This window comes from Oryctolagus cuniculus, unplaced genomic scaffold, assembly GCF_964237555.1.
Source record: "Oryctolagus cuniculus unplaced genomic scaffold, mOryCun1.1 SCAFFOLD_105, whole genome shotgun sequence".
Taxonomy (NCBI): domain Eukaryota; kingdom Metazoa; phylum Chordata; class Mammalia; order Lagomorpha; family Leporidae; genus Oryctolagus; species Oryctolagus cuniculus.
The window spans coordinates 165,533-187,721 of record NW_027208304.1 but is presented as its reverse complement, the minus strand read 5'-3'; the positions used below and the strand labels follow the sequence as shown (position 1 = coordinate 187,721).

At 49.5% G+C, this 22,189-nt stretch overlaps 2 protein-coding genes and 1 long non-coding RNA gene across 34 annotated transcripts in view; 2 read left to right on the top strand and 1 right to left on the bottom strand.

Moving 5' to 3' along the window:
- Positions 1–2,968: 2,968 nt before the first annotated feature.
- Positions 2,969–20,664, bottom strand: LOC127487453 (uncharacterized). 5 transcript variants are annotated; one of them, XR_011386014.1, is made up of 7 exons: positions 20,593–20,664; positions 16,879–16,927; positions 12,243–12,328; positions 8,022–12,139; positions 7,230–7,407; positions 4,414–4,459; positions 2,969–3,194 (listed from the first exon to the last, which is right to left on the bottom strand). It is a non-coding gene; the product is annotated as an uncharacterized lncRNA (long non-coding RNA). The 5 variants fall into 5 exon arrangements; XR_011386013.1 differs by lacking the exons at positions 16,879–16,927; positions 20,593–20,664 and adding an exon at positions 14,518–14,884 and having other exon boundaries at positions 8,022–8,198; positions 8,614–12,139; XR_011386015.1 differs by lacking the exons at positions 16,879–16,927; positions 20,593–20,664 and adding an exon at positions 14,518–14,884 and having other exon boundaries at positions 8,022–8,151; positions 8,614–12,139.
- The window catches only part of LOC127485275 (MAP/microtubule affinity-regulating kinase 4), a 165,381-nt gene continuing 152,793 nt past the window's right edge, over positions 9,602–22,189 (top strand). For 5 of the 16 annotated variants that reach the window (XR_011386001.1, XR_011386004.1, XR_011386000.1 and 2 more), the window contains exons 1-4: positions 9,602–10,694; positions 10,785–10,847; positions 10,940–11,002; positions 11,095–11,157. Coding sequence is in view for 6 of the 16 variants with exons in the window: in XM_070067770.1 (XP_069923871.1) it covers positions 9,602–10,694; positions 10,785–10,847; positions 10,940–11,002; positions 11,095–11,157 (1,282 nt within the window). In the remaining 10 variants the exon portion in view is untranslated. Of the gene's footprint in view, positions 10,695–10,784; positions 10,848–10,939; positions 11,003–11,094; positions 11,158–11,258; positions 11,667–22,189 lie in introns of those variants that run through there. The other 11 variants (XR_011386006.1, XR_011386003.1, XM_051828079.2 and 8 more) reach the window with 10 other exon arrangements.
- The window catches only part of LOC127482610 (centromere protein U), a 49,113-nt gene continuing 41,953 nt past the window's right edge, over positions 15,030–22,189 (top strand). For 7 of the 13 annotated variants that reach the window (XR_011386010.1, XM_070067775.1, XM_070067776.1 and 4 more), the window contains exons 1-3: positions 15,135–15,306; positions 17,818–17,866; positions 19,023–19,134. Coding sequence is in view for 12 of the 13 variants with exons in the window: in XM_070067775.1 (XP_069923876.1) it covers positions 15,266–15,306; positions 17,818–17,866; positions 19,023–19,134 (202 nt within the window). In the remaining variant the exon portion in view is untranslated. The other 6 variants (XM_051828094.2, XM_070067782.1, XM_070067779.1 and 3 more) reach the window with 5 other exon arrangements.

Genomic DNA, 22,189 nt, shown 5'->3' with positions numbered 1-22,189 from the left:
TCCCTTCAACTCCTCCAGGAAAAGCAACGAAAGAAAGGTAGGGTTACGTCAAGCCATTGTTGGCTCACGCTCTGAGATTTCTGGGAAGTTCTTCAAGTTAGAAGCTAATAAAACCCAAGTTTTGACATCTATTTTGAGAGTGTGAACATTAAAAACTAATTTCTCTATAATTGGCCTTACCTATAATAATTTTTGTAATTAACATAATTGACACTTGAATGACCCAGAATACCTGCCTGTAGTGGTCTTGTTTGTTTTCTTCTGCTGTAGTAATAGGAATACTTTTCCCCCTTCTAGTAATAGAATGGTTTTAGCTGGACACATGGCTGTCAGAATTCTAAACATACTGTCTCCGTGCTGTTGCAGCTGAGATGTGTGTGTGTGTGTGATTAGATTCTAGCTAAAATGGAGTCTAACTTCTGAAAGTCTCTTTGTGGGGAGGATTGTGCTCTTCTGTTTTCCATCCTTCTTCCTCCTAGTTAGAATGGGATGTGGTGGTGAAGACCGAGCAACCATGTTGGGCCGTGATGCAGTGTACTGAGAGAGCAATGGATACAAGGCACCTGGGTCTCCTGATAACGGGACTACTACACCAGCCCTAAATTATTCTGGAGTTTGGTCAAGAAGGAAAGACAAGTGTCTTATCCGAGCCATTTTGGGAATATATTTTTTACAATGTGCAGCCATCCTAATTCTCTCTCGTAAACTTGGTAAAGAGAGTTTTATCCTTATCCTAAGAGCAGTTGGAGGGTTTTAAGTAGGGGATGACATGGTAGGATCTACATTTAAAAATTACCAGTCTGAGCCGTCGCCGTGGCTCACTAAGGTAATCCTCCACCTGTGGCACTGGCAAACCTGATTCTAGTCCCGGTCACTTCACCGGGTTCTGTCCCAGTTGCCCCTCTTCCAGGCCAGCTCTCTGCTGTGGCCAGGGAGTGCAGTGGAGGATGGCCCAGGTGTTTGGGCCCTGCACCCCATGGGACACCAGGAAAAGCACCTGGCTCCTGGCTCCTGCCATCGGATCAGCACGGTGCACTGGCCGCAGCGCGCTGGCCGCAGCGGCCATTGGAGGATGAACCAACGGCAAAGGAAGACCTTTCTCTCTGTCTCTCTCACTGTCCACTCTGCCTGTCAAAAAAAAAGAAAATGGGTAGTCCTGTTCTCTAATTACGTGTTCTAATCTCTATTCCCTGTCTTTCTCTGCCCCCTGGTGGATACAGTGCCAAATAGCAAGTTCCACAGAAGCTCACTAGAAAAAAGCCAAGAGGCAGGCTAGGGAGGTGCTCTCTCATCCAGGGACCCCCATAGTCTTTACCTCTAATCTTCATGGTATTCTGTAGGACAAATAAGTGTATTTTCAGCTAAATATCAAACAAGCGATTCCAAAATATGGAACTAATATACAAAGGGTCTTTATGTCTACCACCATACTGCCCTGAAATGTGGCGACCTTGTTTAAAAACTTCATGAAAAATATGTTTTATGAAAAAAAAAGAATTTCAATTTTCTTGCACCAAAATAACCTCATCCTTTAATTCAGTTTTCTTCTCACTTTTTGGAGCCGACTCGTATGCATCAATGCACTCCCCAGGGAACCGTCTGTGCCCACTCACTCACTTTTTCCCAAGCACCCAAGAGTCATGGAGCACTCTCCTTCTGTGGTTTGTAGCATAAAAGCAGTAGGTGCCCCCTTAATCATGAGAATGATGACATAACTGAAGGACTCGTCCCCAGGTGTCCTCCCGGGTTCTGAAGTCACCTGTTCCCCAGGATCTCTGGGGTTCCTCAGGGCCTTACAGGCATCGCTCCAAGGATCTGCTGGGCTTCTGACCCACTGCCTCCACTCCTGTGTTTCCAGCCACTTCCAGCACCCCTGCCTCACCTGACCCTGAAGTCCAGCCTGCCTTCTTTGCTACCCCCAACCTCAAGACACGCTGACACCACGAGGCTGGTGAGCTTGTGGCGGAGTGAGAACACCCCATCACAGGCACCGTCTGGCGATGGAAAGATTGGCCATGGCTTCCGTAGCCTGTGACTTGGCATTCCCCCTGGGGAGTTCCCCATGGGCTGGATCCTGCCCTGGCTGTGGCTTCCCCTGTCTGCTCTTCTCCATGGCTAGCTTCCTGCCCCCACTTTTCTGTTGTCCTAGGATGAGCTTTGCAGATCCCCTCCTCCCAGGGCACTCTCATGACCTGGGCAGCACTGTGTTGACCTGGCAGCACTCTGCGTGACTTGGGAAGCACTGTGTGTGACCTTGGCAGCACTGTGTGTGAACTGAGCAACACTGTGTGTGACATGGGCAGCACTGTGTCTGACCTGGGAAGCACTCTTTGTGACCTGGGTACCACTGTGTGTGACTTGGGCAGCACTGTGTGACCTTGCAGTGGAGGGAAACGCTGGTTCATGGGAGGCCTCCCACAGGTTGTGAGTGCTGGCTGAGTTTTGCAGGCTACCTAGACATGACCCAGAAAAGGAAAGGAAGTGCTGTGTTTAACTTCTGAGAGGTAGAAATGAGCCTCATGCCTTTAGGGAACGGGATAAGCAAAGCACAGAGCTTTCAGTGAGACAGGACCTCCAAGGAGAGACAGGAAGTCAGTCATGGAGAGCCTATGTCTCCCGTAATTAAGTCTCTGGCTTACACCTTAGGCCACGGCCATTCCCTTCCATTAAATGCCGATGCAGTTTTTAACACAGCCATGCATAAGGGAGCCTAAGGCAGCTGACTTTCCTCTCACACCTGTATTAGCTGGACACTGTTGTCTGCTCTAGAGTTGTTTCAAAATAATAAATTCCATGGACACAGTTTGTGGGCCTGAGTCTGGTGTTTCGATGGGTGCTGACTGGCAAACTGGGGCACAGACACAGGGACACGGCTCTCAGCTAGAGCTGGCTGCGTTTTTAGGAAAAAAGTATAAAGTCCAACGCCTAGGTACAGAGATAGCAAGAGAGAGAAGTTCAACACAGCGTGTTACAGTATCTAGTAACTCTTTATTTCCACCCAAGACTGTCTGTCCCGCTGGGACTCACTGCCACCCGTGTCTGATGCTGCGCCTGCCTTTCCCCTCGGAGACGGAGGCGTGGACCACGTTCTGCTTACGTCACCAAAGTCTTCCTCGCTACCCGCCAAGCACCGTGCCTCTGACTCTATCAGACCGTATCGATGTTTCAGGACTGGAAAACCACAATATCTGTGACTGCGAAAAATGCATGACTTTAGGTCTGTAACAGGCTTTAAAGCAGAACATACATTCTCTTTCTGCTTCTCCCAATGTTTTTCTGATTAAGATTTTATAATTTTATTCCCATTCATGTTTTCACAGAAACCTGCACTCTGTGCCTAAGTGTCTCTCTTTTAGAATTTACTTATTTTTAAAATGTTTATTTATTTATTTGAAAGGCAGAGTTGGGCGGGGGAGAAAGAGAGAGAAAGAGACAGAGAGACATAGAGAAAGAAAGAGAGAGATTTTCCATCTGTGGGTTTATTCCCCAGATGGCTGCAATGGGCAGAGCTGGGCTGTCCTGAAGCCAAGAATCAGGAGCTTTTTCTGGGTCTCCCATGAGGGTGCAGGGGCCCAAGTACTTGGTCCATCTTCAGGCTCATTAGCAGGGAATTGGATTGGAAGTAGGACAGCTGGGACTTGAACCAGAATCCATATAGGATGCCGGGGCTGCAGACGGCAAATTTACCTGCTACACCACAGTGCTGGCCTCCGTGATTCCATTTTCTTTACTGATTAAAAATCACTTGAGGGGGTAAGCATCTGGTGTGGTGGTTAAGAAGCCACTTAGGATACCCTGAACCCACATCTGGGTGTTGGGATTCACATTGTAGCTCTGCTCCTGATTCTAGCTTCCTGGAATGTGCAGCTTGGGAGGCAGCAGGTAATGGCTCAAGTGACTGTGTCCCAGAACCCACATGGGAGATTTGGATGGAGTTCTGAGCTCCTGAGCCTGGGCCTGCCCTGGCTATTGCAGATACTTGGAGAGTGATCCACCCAAGCTTAACTCCACCATGCACAGACTTTTGGGGAACCCCCGTGTCCCCATGCACTCACACAGTCCTAGTGGAGAAGCAGGTAAATAGTTCCTGGCATGCAGGTGTGTGCTGCGGGGACACATGATGGCACATGAGCATGCGGGGCTGTGTCCCAAGGGCTGGGAACAGAACCCACATAGCCCAAGGTTAGAGGCAGCCCCAGGTGTCTGAGGGGTGGGGCAGCCAGCCCACAGGCCAGGGGGTCCAGGGAGCAGTCTGCAGAGGCAGCTTTAGGTCAGTTCCAGAGGCACATTTTATGTCAGCTCACAGAGTGCACACACAACAGCTAACTTACATTACCCAGAATGCTCTCAATCAGCCAGTGTAAGGAACAGTAAGACAACAGAATGAGAACAAAAGAAAGACAAGTTACTTACTTGTGGACTGCAAAAGATCCGCAGACACTGAGGGATCTCGTGGGATCTGAGGGTGCCATGGTAAACCTGCATTAGAACTGGGATCCGGATCTCCAGGACAGGATCAGCCCGTTCATTCATTTATTCTGTCTGCCCTGCCCCCAGCCCCTTCTCTCACCTCTCTGTCCCTTGGACTTCATCTTGGACACAGGCTCCCTTCCCAGGAGAGAGGGCTCCCACCATCCTGGCATTCACAGCACCCACTGGAAGCCCTCCGGATGGAGAACTCTCTTCCTGGTACCTCTGTCTCCTGCGCAGCAGAGCCCTGGCATGGACGCTACCTGCATTATGAGCTCATCCAGCTCAGGCACTGTGACCAGGGGTGGCCACCCAGGGGGCTGTGCCTGTGTCCCCTGCCCTTCCTGGCCACGGGTGAGGGTGATGTTTCGGGTGTCGTTGCCCCACTAAAGAGACATTGTGTAGACACTTTCTCTGTTGATGAGTAACCTGGCTGTCACTGGTTCTGCATGTCCACCCCATTAGCACATGGTCCCCAGCAGACTTTAGCTGAGTACAAGGGCTCTCATCAGCTTGATAAAACACATCAAAACACATGCAGATTATTTATCACCACACCCAGTGAACCAAGTTTGACAAAAGTCTGTGACAGCTCCCTTAGGACAAGCAAAACTCCTTTACTTCACTGATATCAGATTTGGAGGGAGAAAGAAACCTTGGTTCTTGGGGACTGGTGTATGGCACAGCGGGCTAAGACACTGCTTATGATGCCAGCATCCCATAGTTGAAGTGCCTGTTCAAGCCCTGGCTCCAAGGCAGCTCCATACTAACACACCTGAGAAACCAGCGGCATATGGTCCAAGTACCTGGGCACCTGCCACCCCCGTGGTAGACCTGGGTGGAGTTCTAGGCTTTTTAAAAAGATTTATTTTTTTATTTTTTTATTTTTTTATTTTATTTTTTGACAGGCAGAGTGGACAGTGAGAGAGACAGAGAGAAAGGTCTTCCTTTGCCATTGGTTCACCCTCCAATGGCCGCTGTGGCCAGCGCGCTGCAGCTGGCACCCTGCGCTGATCCAATGGCAGGAGCCAGGTACTTATCCTGGTCTCCCAGGGTGCAGGGCCCAAGGACTTGGGCCATCCTCCACTGCACTCCCTGGCCACAGCAGAGAGCTGGCCTGGAAGTGGGGCAACAGGGACAGAATCCAGTGCCCATACCAGGACTAGAACCTGATGTGCCAGCGCCGCTAGGCGGAGGATTAGCTTAGTGAGCCACGGCGCCGACCAAAAACATTTATTTCTTTGAAAGTCAGAGTTACAGAAAGAGAGGGAGGAATACAGACAAACAGACACCACATGCGCACACACACACACACACACACACACACACACACAAGGTAGAAGGGGAGAGGGAGAGAGAGGGAGAGAGAGAGAGACAGAGATACAAAGAGAGAGGTCTTACATCTGCTGGTTCACTTCTTAAATAGCCACAATGGCAAGGAAAGTGCCAGGTGGAAGCAGGAACCAGGAGCTTTCTGGGTCTACACTGTGGGAGAAGCAGCCTAAGCATCTGGGTCATCTTTCGCAGCTTTCCCAGGCACATTAGCAGGGAGCTGGATTGGAAGTGGAGCAGCCAAGACTGAAGCCAGCACCCATATGGGATGCCAGTACTGCACCGCTGGCTGAACCCATTACACCATAGTGCCAGCCCCGTAGGCTCCTGGCTTTAAACTGACCCTCCCTAGCTGTTGCAGCCATGTACGAAGTGAACCAGAGGATGGAAGATCAATCCCTCTCTGTCCACGGATCTCTCAAATAAATAAATCTTAAAAGAAACTGTTATGCCCAGATTGCTGAATCCCCAGAAATCACCAGAGACTTGATCTCACCGAAATGCAAAAGCAAGGTTTATTCTGGAAGTATAAGCTGCGGCAGGGACCTCATCTAACCAACCGATGCAGCGGAGGTCAGAGGAAGGCCCTGAGCTTTGTTCGGGAGCGTTTTTAAAGGACAAAGCTGCAGGGTTACATCAGCAAGGGTTTGGGGTACAGGGCTACAGTAGATTGAACGGTGCCATTCCTGGTAGCTCTTGGTTGGACGAGGCTGATCCTGATTGGCTTGGGCCCAGGGCATTTCCTTATTTGGTAACTGTTGAATATTTGCTTTTACAGGAACTTGGGCCTGCTCCAGAAAATGGAGGCTGCTTTTTAAAATGGAGGCGCCTTGGCTCTTCAGAACTGAGGCGCCAGTGCTGTGGCATAGCAGGTAAAGCTGCCACCTGTGACACTGGCAACCCATATCAGGAGGCTGGTTTGAGTCCCGGCTGCTCTGCTTCTGATCCAGCTCCCCGCTAACGTGCCTGGGAAGGCAGAGGAAGATGGCCAACTACCTGGGGCATTGCCAACTGAGGGGAGACCTGGATGGAGTTTGGGTGCCTGTCTTCAGACTGGCCTAGTCTAAGCCATGGTAGCCATTTGTGGGGGGGGCAGGTGAACCAGTGAATGAAAGTTCTCTCTCTCCCCCTCTTTCCTCTCTCTCTCTCTCTCTCTGTGTGTCTCCACCCGTGTGTGTTTATTGTCTCCCTGTATCTGTAACTCCACCTTTCAAATAAATAGTTTTAAATATAAAAACAGTCTAATAAGACATTTTCTTAGCAGTTTCCTTTGGGATTTACACCGCATTGAATTCTTGGGGCAGTGCCCACAGAGATTCCGCCTCCTCATTTTAGTCCAGCGTGGACAAGATAGGACTTTCCGCAGCATGTTCAGGCTACTGATGAGCAGAGCTGGGGGACACAGAGTCCTAAGGGCCATCACTTACCTTGGGGGAGATGAATTTTCTAAAACCACATGGGTCTGCAAGGCTCCCACCAGCACTGGGGAGGAGTGATGAGAAGGAGAGCTGTGGTGTGTCTCTTGTCCTTGCCGACGCTGCTTTGCAGTCCGGATGGGAACTCTGTTTTTCCTCAAACTGGGTTACTTGAAGGGACTTGGAAAACCTCATGGAAAATGGAAATAAAGGATGAGCTTATTTGTTACAGTTTTTGAAATTCATGCATAGGAGAGGGGATACAAAACATTCACGGGAAAAGTATGTTAAGGACAAACTATGCAAAGGTTTTCAAAAGTTTTTGCACCTAAATAAATTTTGAATTCTATATCTGGTGATGTTTTGGTAGTATCCTGAGTTTCATCTTTATTTGATCTGCCTTCAAAAACTCCAACCTTATTACAAAGATGAGTTTTTACCTGTGCTTAATGGAAAACAGTCCCCAACGTCTTCATAATTTAATTTTTTTGACTTTTGTAGCAAAACTGTAGTGAGAATTCCTGGGGTGCTGGTTCTTTCCTCTCAGCCCTGAGGAGGTGACCAGCACTGCAGGAAATCATGGAGAAATTGCATTGTGCAGTGTCCCTGGACATCCTGGAGGAGGGGGTCATCTCCCCAGGGAGGGGTTCCTCTCCCAAGAGGGCGTGGGCAGTCGGTGCAGAGGGACCATCATGTGTTCCTGGGGCCCATGGCTGTGCTGGGCCCTGGGGGCTCCTCAAGAACTGCAGGAGACACAGATCCACTTGCTATGTGGGGGCAGGGGTTACCGGGCTCACTTCCTACCTGAGATGAGTTTGTCACTTCCTTGGGAGAAACACTGGTCCTGAGGGCTCAGCACGAAGCTGTCCCAAGGAGACAGATCTGAGGCTGTGATGCGGCCATCGTCTCGTCCTAGTTCTGGGCTGTGCAGGTCCTGAGGAGTTGAAGCAGGGAGTTTCTCCTTTTTTCCTAAGATGCATTCTATGTGTGTGAGAGTGAAGAGGGGAAAGAGAGAGTGCTAGTGAGAGAGAGAGAGACAGAGAGAGGAGCTAGGTAGAGGGAGCTAGGGAGCTCTTCCATCCTCTGATACAGCCCATAAATGACCTCCAGGGCTTGGCCAGGCTGAAGCCAGAAGCCAGGAGTTTTGGTTGTTGTTACAGGAGCCCAAAAACCCCAAGTGCCTGGCAGTGCCTCGATTCCTCCCTACCGGGTGGAGGACAGTCTCAGAGGATGTAGCTTTCTCGGCTGCCTCTGATTGGGCCTTCCATGTTTGGACTGCACAGACCCTACTACCTTCTGGGCTTCCAGGGTTTCTGCCAAGAAATCTGACGATGACTTAGGGGGAAAGGGTGACAAAGCCACCTTCCTCTCAGCTCTGGAGGTGCGAACAGTGTACCTGGAGGTGTCTTGGGCAGCAGAACACTTGTTGAGTTTACTGAAGCCAGAGATGTTGTTCCATCATTCTGAGACCCATCACTCAGAGAGTAAAGACAAAGGAGGGGCTATACTAAGTGGAGACACTAGGAGGTCTTCAAAAGATGCAACATATCATCATATTTAAACTAGTAATGTGAAGGCCACCCAAGCAATCTATAGGTTGGAGTTTCTCAAAAATTAAGTATCAAGCCCTATCACCAACCTAGGCCAAAAACTCTTTGGGTATCGTTTTAATTTAATTGGAAGATTCTCGAGAAAACCACTGTGGATGAACCACAGCTCCCATTGGTCAATTTCTTGCTCTGACTTCATAAGGCACCACTGTTATGAAAGTCATATTATTACACAGTCCCTGGCTGGGCTGTGATTGGTCCATTTCTTGCTCTGCTCTCACAAGGCGCCATTATGGGAGGTGAACCCCCAAAAAGTATATATAGCCGCTGCGGGGGCCTAGATTTTTGTCCGCCTTACCCAGAGAGCACTCTTTTGTGATCTGTGTAACTAGGACCCATCTAACCAGCCTTTGCGCTCGTTGGTGTTGCTTGTGCTTTTTCTTGGTTGTTTGTTTCTGGGTCTATTTGGTTTTTGCTTTTTTCCATTTTGTTTAGTTTGTTGTTTTCCTCCTCGTTGTTGTTTTGCCCATTTGGTCTTTTTTTGCAGTTTTCTTTATTTTTGCTTCCCCCACTCTAGTCAGCTAGCACACTCAGAAGTATCAGCGTTCGAGGATTTAGTGGCTTTTCCTCTTTGTTTTTTTCTGCTTTATTGAGATAGGCTTGCGGCTTCGCCACTAGAGTAGTGAGAGTAGCTGGTGCTGTGTCTTAGTCAGCTGGGTAGTCAGTCCCCTGTGGTCCCTTTGTGTTGTAGGCAGTGCAGTGAGGATCGGTGATTAGCTAGTGTGTGTCGAGTGATTTAGGGAGTCGAGAGAGCGTAGTTAGGTGACCGGCATCATGGAAGACCCCTTGGACTTCCATCCTGCTCTGGACGGGTTCCGCTTTGTGGACGTGATCGGCCGGGGCGGCTTTGGCCTGGTGAAGCTGGCCCGGCACCTGGCGTCGGGCAAGTACGTGGCAGTGAAGATCCTTCTGCGAGACTGCTCTCCCAGCAGCCCGCTGTCCGCGCAGGGGGAGGCAGCCATCCTGAGGAGCCTGCGGCATGACAACATCGTGCGGCTGCTGGAGGAGCGGCACACGAGGACGCACCTGTTCCTGGTCATGGAGCTGGCGACCAAGGGCTCGCTCCAGAGCTACGTGTTTGAGCAGGGCGGCCTGGCTGAGGCCGAGGCCAGGATCCTGTTCGGCCAGGCGCTGGCCGCCGTGAGCTACTGCCATGCCCAGCGCGTGGTGCACCGGGACCTCAAGCTGGGCAACCTGCTGCTGGACGAGCACATGACCATCAAGCTGGCGGACTTCGGCCTGAGCCTGCGGCTGGAGCAGGGCACGCTGGTAAGGGGCTTCTGGGGGACCCCCGAGTACTGCGCACCGGAGGTTTTCCTCGGGGAGGCCTATGACGCTTTTAAGGCTGATGTGTGGAGCCTGGGGGTGGTGCTGTTTGCCATGCTGGCGGCCACGCTGCCCTTCCGCGGCAAGGACACGGAGGAGCTGCAGGACACGGTGCTGTGTGCCTGCTATGTGCTGCCGCGTGCCGTCAGCCCGGCCCTGCGGGAGCTGCTGGCTTGGCTGCTCACTGTCGACGCCTCGGGGAGGCCCAGTGCGGAGGACGCCACAACCCACTGGTGGTTGGATCCCGGCCAAGAAGCTACCCAGGAGGAGAAGGAGGCCGCTGTCACCCTGCTGCAGCCCCTGGGCGTTCCCCGGGACTCAGAGGCCAAGGAGTACCTGGCGGGCCTCGGCCTGCTGCCAGGCACGGGGACTGAGGGGACGCCAGGCCCTCAGCCCCAGGGCCCTGCATCCCTGCCCAAGTCCTCACAGGGCGGGGAGCGCCTCACCAGAGAGAAGGACCATTTGTCTCTGGTGTCGGTGTCCTGTGACAGCATGTCCGTGGAAATTTCCTCCGCACGAAGCGACTCCTCCGAGGCCTCTAGTGAGTCTTGCCCTCCCCCCTGCCTCGGGGCCTCCAGGAGCTGAGCCCAAGGCCCCCGAGGTGACCCCACTCTTGACTCTCTCCTACCAGGCCAGCCACAGCAGGAGAGGAGCCCTGCTCCCAGCGCCGCCCCCGACTCCTCCCAGGCCTCCAGTGAGTCTTGCCGTCCCCCCTGCCACTTCGGGGCCTCCAGGAGCTGAGCCCAAGGTCCCCGAGGTGACCCCACTCTTGACTCTCTCCACCAGGCCAGCCACAGCAGGAGAGGAGCCCTGCTCCCAGCGCCGCCCCCAACTCCTCCCAGGCCTCCAGTGAGTCTTGCCCTCCCCCCTGCCACTTCGGGGCCTCCAGGAGCTGAGCCCAAGGCCCCCGAGGTGACCCCACTCTTGACTCTCTCCACCAGGCCAGCCACAGCAGGAGAGGAGCCCTGCTCCTAGTGCCAACCCCAACTCCTCCCAGGCCTCCAGTGAGTCTTGCCCTCTCCCCACATCCCCTGCCACTTCGGGGCCTCCAGGAGCTGAGCCCAAGGCCCCCGAGGTGACCCCACACTTGACTCTCTCCTACCAGGCCAGCCACAGCAAGAGTGGAGCCCTGCTCCCAGCGCCGCCCCTGAGCCAGCCTCCGAAGCGTCGCCCTCCAGCCCCAGTGCCGGGAGCCACGTGGACCTTGCAGAGCCAGAAGCCGCCGCCGCCGCATCCCGTGAGCCCAAGGATGCTGACACCACAGACACCAAGGCCAGCGCCCAGGGCAAGAGGCAGGGCCGTCGCGGGGTCGGCAGGAGGATCCTCCGGTTCCTGCTGAGGGCGTGCTGCATCCTGCCGTCCCGAGGGAGCAGCCCTGGCAGCTGCTGCAGAGTTGTCCCCAAGTAGCCTCGCCCCGCCCCCGTCTCCAGGAGCTATCCGCTGAGCTGACTGAACTTTTCTTTTCTTGAGCATTTGCACATGCTTCTCATGAATAAAATTCACCATGTGTGCATGGCTTTGGTCCCGTGTGATGTTTGGTCCCTGTGTGCACCCTGGGGAGGTGATGGAGGTGACGGGTGGGTGGCTCTCACAGAAAGACAAACGCTGGGCCATCTCCCCTGTGTGGGGATCACAGAAGGGCTGACATCATAGAAGTAGAGCATAGAGTGACGGATCCCTGAGCCTGGGCCAGGGGAGGAGGGAGGGAGAGTCACAGCTTCCATAGTGGCACAGGCACACGGGGGTCGGGGTCTGATGAAGAGTTGATGAACCAGGAGAAGAAGAAAACTTATCCGAAGTGCTGATGCCTCCCGGACCCTGGGGGGAAGCTGAGCTTGATGCCCTAGCCTGCCCAGGGCTTTCCGGTGACAAGCCCACGAACTCCTTTTCATTCTCTCAACCTGCTTGGGGGGAGCTTGTCTTATTTCCATCCAGCATGCTGAAACTCTTCCTGTCTTCATAGCTGGGAAGTTTCATTTCTCAGGCCTGCAAGCACAGAAGTTTCATTATCCCCCCTTGCCTGGAATTTGGAGCTTCCAACCCAGTCCCCTCCAAGAACCCTGTTTCTTCCTGTTGGTGGGGAAATTACCTGCAGTCCCTAAGGGTCATTACCCTTTCATGGCTGCTGCCCAGGAGCCTGCACAAGCGCATCATGGAAGAGGAAATGGGAATGAGCTGTAAACGATGAAGAGATGACACCTTAAGGGACAGGAAAATCAAAATGCAATGGGGGGAGGGGCAGCAGTATGGTGTAGCTGGTAAAGACCCCTCCTGTGATGTTAACATCTCATTTGGGTGCCAGTTCCAGACCTGGCTGCTCCACTTCCTACCCAGCTCTCTGCTAATGTTCCTGAGAATGCAGTGGAAGACGGCTCAAGTGCACCCACTGGGGAGACCCAGAAGAAGATCCAGGCTTCTTCAAAAAGACATGCATGTACACATGCACAAGAATGTTCAGGACTACCTTGTTGATGATACCAAGACTGAAATCAACTGATGTATGCGTACACAAGAAGTAAACATTAACTGTGGTATAGTTACTGAATGCATTTTAGAAGGCAATGAAAATTAATGAACTTCAGCTACATATGGATGTGGATACAATGTGAGTAAATCTAAAAATCATAGCTCTGGAGCCTGGCAACATGGCTCACTTGGTTAATCCTCTGCCTTGCGGTACCAGCATCCCATATGGGCGCCAGGTTCTAGTCCTGGTTGCTCCTCTTCCAGTCCAGCTCTCTGCTGTGGCCCGGGAGTGCAGTGGAGGATGGCCCAAGTGCTTGGGCCCTGCACCCGCGTGGGAGACCAGGAGGAAGCACCTGGCTCCTGGCTTCGGATCGGCTCAGTGCGCCGGCCATAGCGGCCATTTGGGGGGTGAACCAACGGAAGGAAAACCTTTGTCTCTCTCTCTCTCACTGTCTAATTCTGCCTGTCAATAAAATAAAATAAAATGAAATAAAAAAAAATAAAAAGCATAGCTCTAAGTAAGAAAGAGAACTCCCAAATACCTACAAAAGTCATTTAGAAACATACGATAATTGGTACATTATCCAGGGTTGTATCAGGGTAGAACAGCATAGGAGTGATCAACATAAACTCCTAAGAGTGTCTGTTCTTCAGAGGACTAATAGACCAGCATCCCAGTTATGTACGCTAACTCGGTGGTGGTTGTAGGCACGCTCACCCTACTCTTTACATTATATATGTTTTACACTTGTGTATGCATGTCACATGTTGCATTTTGTAGTGAAAATATTCATACAAAATGCAGCATTTTAACCATTTAAAATTACTTATTTCGTTCATTTGAAAGGGAGGGAGAGAAAGACAGAGATAGCTCTCTCATTCACTTGCTCACCCCCAAATGCCCACAACAGCCAGGGCTGAGCCAGGCAAAGAAGCTAGAGCAGGGAATTCAATCTGGGTCTCCCTGTGGGTGGCAGAGACCAAAGTACTGAAACCATCACCACTGCCTCCCAGAGTGCACAGTACAAGGCAGCTGGGGAACGGCAGGCACTGTGCTGTCAGTTACCCGCTGCTCGCAACACTGGTATCCCATATGGGTGCTGTTTTGAGTCCCCATGGGAGACCCAGAAGGAGCTCTGGGCTCCCAGCTTCTCCTGGGACAGCCCCGGCCTTTGCAGCCATTTAGAGAGTGAGTCAGCAGATGGAAGACCTGTGTGTGTGTGTGTGTGTGTGTGTGTGTCCCTCTCACTCTCTCAAATAAATGAGTTTTCTTTGAACAAGGAAGCTAGTGTTAGGAGCTGCATTACCAGGAAGCTGGAATCAGCCAGGTGGGAACAGAACCCAAACACACCAAAATGAGATCCAGGCCTCCTAAGCGGGCATCTTAAACCCCTTTGCCAAAAGCTCATGGCTAAATGTTTTTTAACTGAACAGTTCTATCCAACTAAGCAGAGTCATGTGGCTGCTCAGCCATCCAGTTTTCATCTCCAGAATCTTTTCATTATCCCAAACTGCTTTTGGTATCATGGTCAAAAAAAATCATTGCTACATCCAATTTTGTAAAGCTTTTGCGCTATTTTCCTTCTAAGGAGTTTTTTTTTTTTTAAGATTTATTTATTTATTTGAAAGAGTTACAGAGAGGAGAGGCAGAGAGAGAGAGAGAGAGAGAGATCCTCCATCTGCTGGTTTACTCCCCAATTGGCTGCAAGGGGCTGAGCTGCGCTGATCTCAAGTCAGGCACTTCTTCCGGGTCTCCCACACGGGTGCACCGAGACAAGGACTTAGACCATCTTCTACTGCTTTCCCAGGCCAGAGCAGAGGGCTGGTTCGGAGGTGGAGCAGCCGGGACAGGAACCAGCGTCCATATGGGATGCCGGCACTGCAGAGGATGACCTTACCTGCTACGCCACAGCACGGGCCTCCTTTCTGAGAGTTTTGTGGTTTGAGCTCTTCCACTTAGATCTTTGATCCATTTTGAGTTCATTTTATATTTACATTCTCATAGATTTATATTTTTACATTCATCTTATTTATATGCAAATTCATCTTTTTGTATTATAACGCCTTTTTAAACAGAAAGAAAAGAATCGCAGACTATGGGCTCCCATAGGAACCCACCCCATTTCAGAGATCTGGGGAGGGAAGCAGGAGCACACAGGGCTCATGCAGCTGCTTCTAATGCCCCCGGGACCTCTTGGCTCAATCCACTTTCCCAGCTCAACGCACCTGCGCACTGCGCAAGGCCCCTGCAGCTACAGTTGGGGCCTCGGGTTGGGATCCGCCCCTTCCTGCTGCGCGCCCGCCCATGTCTCAGCACTAGCCCCGCCCCCGAGGGCGGGCCCAGCGGGTCGAGGTCTGAGCGTTGAGAAACAGGCCCCGGGCTAGGGTGGGAGGGAAAACCCGGAAAAGTGGGATTCGTTCTGGTAGCCCTTCAGCAGCAGGTTGAAGGCCTGGCCTCCAGCTCCGTTGCAGTTGTTGATCCGGAGCACGTTTTCACTTACGCCCAAGGCCGGACGGGAGCCGGAGACCTCCTGGGGACCCAGGCCGAGGGGAGGCGGGGCGCGTGCTCGGCCCGGATTGGCCGTTCTAAATGGCGCGGGGCTTGGCGGGAGTTTCGTGGGCGCCGCGGGAGCCGGGAGCAGCCCGATGGCTCTGGCGGGCCGGGTGCGGTCCCGGAGGCGGGCGGGGTAAGAGCTGCGGGTCCCGCTCGGACTGACGCGGTTTGAGCCTTTAGGGCTGCGCTAGTGGAGCTTCCTTGTGGAAGTGACAGATCGCCCAGGGCCTCGGTTTGCATCTCTCAGTGCGGATTTCCTAGGAGGAGTCAGGGCGTGACGCCTTGCCTGGCGGGTGGGAGAGACTTTGGGGTTCGTGGAGCTGAGGGTCGCGGGCGCTTGGTGCCTGCTGTTCCCCAGACGTGACGCGCTGCACCCCTGCGGGTCGTGTCTGCCTTCGTACCCCAAAGCGCAGACTGTAACGCTGGCCCTCACCCCTGCCCGGGGACCGAGCTGCCGCTTCGGGAGTGTTCCAGGGCGGGGAGCAACTTTTCTCAAAAGGGGCATGCATTGGAAAGTACGTCGTATTCGTCGTTCACAGATTCCTGAGTGGACGCCCGGGCTCTCTAGCGTTGTCTACAGGGCATCCAGGCGCCGAAAGGTTTTTAAAAACCTGTTGGAGATGGAGACTTAGGGCATCTGTTGAGCCCTTCCCTCAGAAATGCACAGGAAAACACGGTTGTCTCAAGCGTCCATCTTGAATGAAGCCTCACCTGGACTCCAGCTGAAGGCGTATTGTTTGATTTGAGCACACGCAAGAGACAGCTGGAAATAATTTAGGTTAAGACGCGTACTGATGTGGTTTCTGCTTCCTGCTGACGTTACTTGACTGTGTGGCCATTGCTGGGTTTTTGTGGGAGGCCATGGATTTGAACTGAACGTCAAGCCGGTCACTGGGCTTAGGTGGCTGGGGGAAAGCTCTGTAGCAGTTAACTAACTGGGCTGTACGCAATGAACTGGATAAGGTGTTACCAATTGGTTGGGTAGGCTGCAGCCAATTAAGTTAATGATGTGTGATCGCTCAGGTTGCTGGTGGTTCTCAGAACTTGCTTATATTTCTGGGGCTGCTCCATTCCCTAATTGTTTCTGGTTTTGCTTTGCCCAAATAAACTCGTCTAAATTTAATTGAACTAAAACTTCCCTGTTACCATCATTGATAAGTCATTTAGCTTTCCTGAACCTCTGAATTATAACCAGAATCATAAAATTGCCATTGAGCAAATACTTGTACCATTTTAGGTTTGGAGACTCAGATAAAGCGTGGGAACTTGAGAAGTGTGAACTCTCCACCCAACCCTTGACTTACTGAGCCAGAAACTGGGGGTGGCGCCAGGCGTGAGACCACTGCTCTAAACAGAGTTCCAGCTTTCTTTTTTTTTTTTTTTTTTTTTAACTGTGATTCACACAATGATGTTTTGCATCGCAGTTAGTACGCAGGTGCACATGAAACAAATCGGAAAGTTTATGAAAATATCCTATCCAGTGCAATCTTATATTTTCTGTTCCCTTGAATTTCCCTTTTAAGAAAATGCTAGGGTGAAAATCCTAAAGGGTGTTGGAGAGCCGATGAGATTTGGACATGGACTGTAGGTTGGATAATCACTTTGCAAATGTGAAATATCTAGATTTTGGAAATCCGCTATGACTGTGCACGTGCATGCCCTCTTAGGGAAGCCACAGTGAAGTACTTCAGTTAGGAGTGCTTACCTTGCACAGGCAGAGGAAGCAAAAGAGACGGTGAAGGCAACTGATGAACCTGGGTACAGGGGAGACAGTTTGAAATCATGTCAAATAAAGTACCTGAAGAATATTGGTTCAGACACACTAATCTGATACTGCCCTCCACAAAGGAGTCTTTGAAAACTGCAAGGCGTATTTTAAAGTCAGGAACTAGTACTGGATTCTACTAAAGTATCTCTAATACCCCATGCAGTGCCTCAGCTGTGGAGGGTGCTCAGTGCTTGTTCACTGACTGCTGATGTTAATATAGATTTTTCTTGCCACTGTTGTTTTCAGTTGTTAGTCTAGTCACTGTTGTTGCATTTGCTTCCTTTTCACTTCTAGAAGATCCGCACCTTAATCTGTTTTACGGTGTGCCCAAGGTCACTGGAGAGTGTTATGGGGTGGGAAGAAGGTAGGCTGTGGATTTGAACCGATGGGGTTTTCCTGCAGGCTCCTCTCCTGCCTGGCTGCCTGTTGCTCTGTGCCCGTGCAGAGCTGTCACATGGCTCCCCTCTACTTCATAGGATTGTTAAGCTGTGTGATCCTGGGCCAGGCGCAGATGGAATGGGTGTGAGGAGTCTCATCCATGTTGGTATCCGTCCCCTTGGCTCAGCTCTGCGGAGAGTCAGTCTTTCCTGACAGATCCGGGCGCAGGGGCCAGCGTGACAGCAGGATTAGAAGTTTTCCATGATCTTGAGGGACCGAGGTGGTCACTTTATATGTATTGGTGATATAATTTGACTTGTATGTTTGCAGGGTCTGGGTTCTGCTTCTTCATCATAACTTCCGTTCCATTGCATGCGCACTATTAGTACAGCTACTGAGCAGTGTAATTTGGGAAGACAATACTTGGAGAGAGTCAGGTTATGGTATTTTCCCTGGTTGCTTTAAATATTTCCTAACTTTTATTTTTTCCTGTTTCAGTGCAGTATATTCAAAGAACACTTTAAGAAGAACACATCCCATGAAAGAAGTAAGTTCTCTTTTTAGCTTTTAATGTGATTGTTCTCACAGTTGACTATAAAAGTAACCTTTGGTGAGGACCTTAGAGTTTTCTGTATTTCTCGTGAGAAGCTCTGTTTCATGGTAGTAAAAAAAAAAAAAAAAAGTTTATTCCTTTTCTTCTCACTATTTCCACTGTTAGAAAAGAACCTTTGTTAACATTTTAGAAACATTTCTTTTTTTCCAAGCCTAGATTTGTTTCATTTAGATAATTAGCACTGTGTAAAAATTGTACAGCTTTCTGAATTTTGCCACTCCTCCCAGCCATTTCTCCGTGTTACTGACAATGGCTTGTGATTTGTGATTTCATGAGGTTCCATGTTGTCTACGTTACAGTTTTATTTTTCTTCAGGAGAGTCTTAGAATACCTGTATGTAATGGCAGGTACATTTCTTTAATGCTCTTGATAGCTAATTCCAAATTATTTTCCAATGGCCTGTTGCGTGGCATTGGGATTTCACATGAAGTCCAGGTGGTCGGGCAGTTGCGAGTGCGTTTGTTCTCTGTTCTGCCTCTGGCATCCTCCGGAACCCCAGCCTCCGGAGCCTTACCCGTATATTGAACTGTACACAGGCTCTCCTTCAGCCAGGACTGTCAGCCCCTGTGCTCCCAGAGCTGTGCACATCCAGGTGGCAGGCATGTTTCTGGGGAGACGGCCCACCGTTCTCTTTAGGGATCTAGGCAAGCTATGGCCTGGGGGGCAAAACCAGCCTACTACCTCTTTGTACACAAGCCTGGGAACGAAGGATGATTTTTAAATAGCCAAAATAAACTAAAAAGGATATGTTGTGTGCCATGAAGATGGTGTGAAATGCAGAGGTCTGCATCTGTGAGTAGATTGTGTGGGAAGCCGGCCCTGCGCATTCCTGGCTGCGCTGTCCCTGCGGGCTTTCCCTCTGCCGTGGAAACCTTGTGACCTGCAAAGCCTGAAATGCTCTCTGGTGCTTTGTAGAAAAGGTTTGCCAGGCCGGCCTTAGAATTCCAGAGGCCTCTGTCTCCTGGAGAACAGCAGAGTGGCTAGCTTCTCTAGGCGGCAGCAGGAGCAGGAGTGTCCTTGCTAAGTCCAGCAGCTTGCGGCTGGTGTGCGTTAGCACCAGTTCAATGACTTTGGTTTTCTTCACTTCCAGAAAGCTGGTCAGAAGCACAAGCCTGCTGATGTGTTTGAGTTTCCTGATAATTCCGAAATCTCAAGCAATGGCAGTGAAAGTAAGAAAGACGATGAGCCTTATGAGACTTTTGGTTAGTATTTAAATCTTTCTTTTATTTTTTTTTAGTTATTTACTTGAAAGAGTTACACAGAGAGGAGGAGAGGCAGAGAGAGAGAGAGGGAGGTCTTCTGCCCGCTGGTTCACTCCCTATTTGTCCGCAACTGTTAGAGCTGTGCCATTCTGAAGCCAGGAACTTCTTCTGGGTCTCCCACACTGGTGCAGGGAGCAGAGGAGTTTGGCCGTCTTCTGCTTTCCCAGGCCACAGCAGAGAGCTGGATCAGAAGTGGAGCAGCCAGGACTAGAACCGGCGCCCATATGGATGCCAGTGCTACACCATAGCACCTGCCCCCTGTGATTGATTTTCACTTAGCATGGTGTTTCCAAGGTTCATCCGTATGGTAGCATGCATCTGGCTGTTCCTAAACATTTTTATTCCTCGGTATTCCATTGTGTGGGTGTACCACATGTTGTAATCCATTCATAAGTTGGCATAAATTTACATGGTCTTCACTTAGGGACCATAATGCATGACTGTTGTATGAACATTCATGAGCAAGTTTTTGTGTTGACATCTGTTTTCAGTTCTCTCGGGCATGTACCTCAGAGTGGAATTGCTGAGTACTTTGGTATTTGAGACAGAGAGAAAGGTCTTCCTTTCCTTTGGTTTACCCCTCAAATGGCCGCTATGGCTGGTGCGCTACGCCGATCTGAAGCAAGGAGCCAGGTCTTCCTCCTGGTCTCCCATGCGGGTGCAGGGCCCAAGGACTTGGGCCATCCTCCACTGCCTTCCCGGGCCACAGCAGAGAGCTGCACTGGAAGAGGAGCAGCCGGGACAGAATCCGGCACCCCAACCGGGACTAGAACCCGGGGTGCCAGCACCGCATGCAGAGTATTAGCCTAGTGAGCTGCGGCACCGGCCTTAAGCACTGTTTTATAAAGCATCTGTACCACTTTATTTTTCCACAGCAAGCTCTGAGGGTCCTAATTTCTTCACATCTTCTTCCAAAGTTGTTGTTATATAATTTTTTCCTAGTTATTCTAGTAATTATGTGGTGGTTTTATGTGTATATATGGAAAAATGCAGCATAAAATTTATAATTTTAACTGTTTTAAGTGTAATTTTGTAACATTCACGTTGTGTTTTTTTAGTTGCTGTTTTTTATTTAGAGTTTTTTTCCCCATAAAACTTTGATTTAAGGAATACAAACTTACACATTTCATAAATACAATTTTAGGAATGTAGTGATTCTTCCCATTGTACCTGCCCTCCCACCCATACTTCCAGCTCTTTTCCTCTTCCCTCTCCTAGTCCCATTCTTATTTTTTACTAAGATCTATTTGCAGTTAACTTTATAACACATACGGTTAACTTTATACTACGTAAAGAGTTCAACAAATTGTATGAAGAAAAAAAATGTTCCTCAACAGTCAACATGGGCTGTTCAAAGTCATTTCATCTCAAAGTATTAATTTCACTATTGCAGATTACCTTTTAGATGCTCTGTTAATTATCACAGATCAGAGACAACATGGTATGTGCATTTGGGACCGGTGTAGTTCACTAAGTGAGGTGTTTTCCAGTTTCATGCATTTTGTGGCAAATGTCTGAATTTCATTTTTTTTTTTTTACTTTTGAGTAGTATTCCATAGTGTACATATCCCATAATTTCTTGATCTAGTCTTCAGTTGATTCCATATCTTAGCTATTGTGAATGGACCTGCAATAAACATGAGGGTACAGATAACTCTCTCATATGCTAATTTGGTTTTGGGTAAATTCTAAGGAGTGTGATGGCTGGGTCATATGGTAGGTCTGTATTCAGATTTCTGAGGTATCTCCATACTGTCTTCCACAGTGGCTGTACAAGTTTACATTCCCACCAACAGTGGATTAGTGTACCCTTTTCCCCACATCCTTGCCAGCATTTATTGATTTCTGTATGAAAGCTCTTCTAACAGGGGTGGTTTAGATTTGCATTTCCCTGATGACTAGTGATCCTGAGCATTTTTTCATGTGTCTGTGGGCCGTTTGGATTTCCTCTTTTTGAAAAATTCCCGTTTGAGTCCTTTGCCTGTTTCTTAACTGGGTTGTTTGTATTGTTGTTGAGTTTCTTGATCTCTTTATATATTCTGTTATTAATCCTTTATCAGTTGCATAGTTTGCAAGTAATTTCTCCCATTCTGTTGGTTCCTCTTCACTTTGAGTGTTTCTTTTGCAGTACAGAAGCTTCTTAATTTCATGTGATCTCACTGTCAATTTTGACTTTGCTTACCTGTGCCTCTGGGGTTTTTTTCTAAGAACTCTTTGCCTATGCCAGTGTCTTTCAGGGTTTCCCCAATGTTCTCTAATAATTTGATGGTATTGCATCATAGATTTAGATCTTTAATCCATTTTGAGCAGATCTTTGTATAAGGTGAAGGTAAGAGTCCTTCTTCATACTTCTGCGTATGGAGATCCAGTTTTCCCAGCACCACTTGTTGAAGAGACTGTCCTTGCTCCAGGGATTGATTTTAGCTCCTTTGTCAAAGATAAGTTGGTTATGGATGTGTGGGTTGATTTCTGGCATTTCTATTCAGTTCCATTAGTCTATCCATCTGTTTTTGGCCAGTACCACTTTGTTTTGATTCTAACTGCCCTGTAGTATGTCTTGAAATCTGGTATTGTGATGCCTCCAGCTTTGTTTTAGTTGTATAGGATTCCGTTAGCTATTCGAGGTCTCCTGTGTTTCTATATGAATTTTAGCATTTTTTTTTTTTTTGTATCTGAGAAGAATGTCCTTGGCATGTTGGTTGGTTGCATTGAATCTGTAAACTGCTTTTGCTAGTGTGGACAATTTGATGACACTGATTCTTCCAATCCATGAACATGGAAGATTTTTCCTTTTTTTTTTTTTTTTCTTTTTTGTGGCTTCTGTTTCTTTAATGTTTTATAATTTTCATTGTAGAGATCTTTACCAAACTCTTCTATGATTTCCAGTAGTTTCTTAGTGGAGTCTTCTGGATCCCCTATATATAGAATCATGTCATCTGTAAACAGGGATAATTTGACTTCCCCCTTTTCAATTTGTATCCCTTTGATTTCTTTT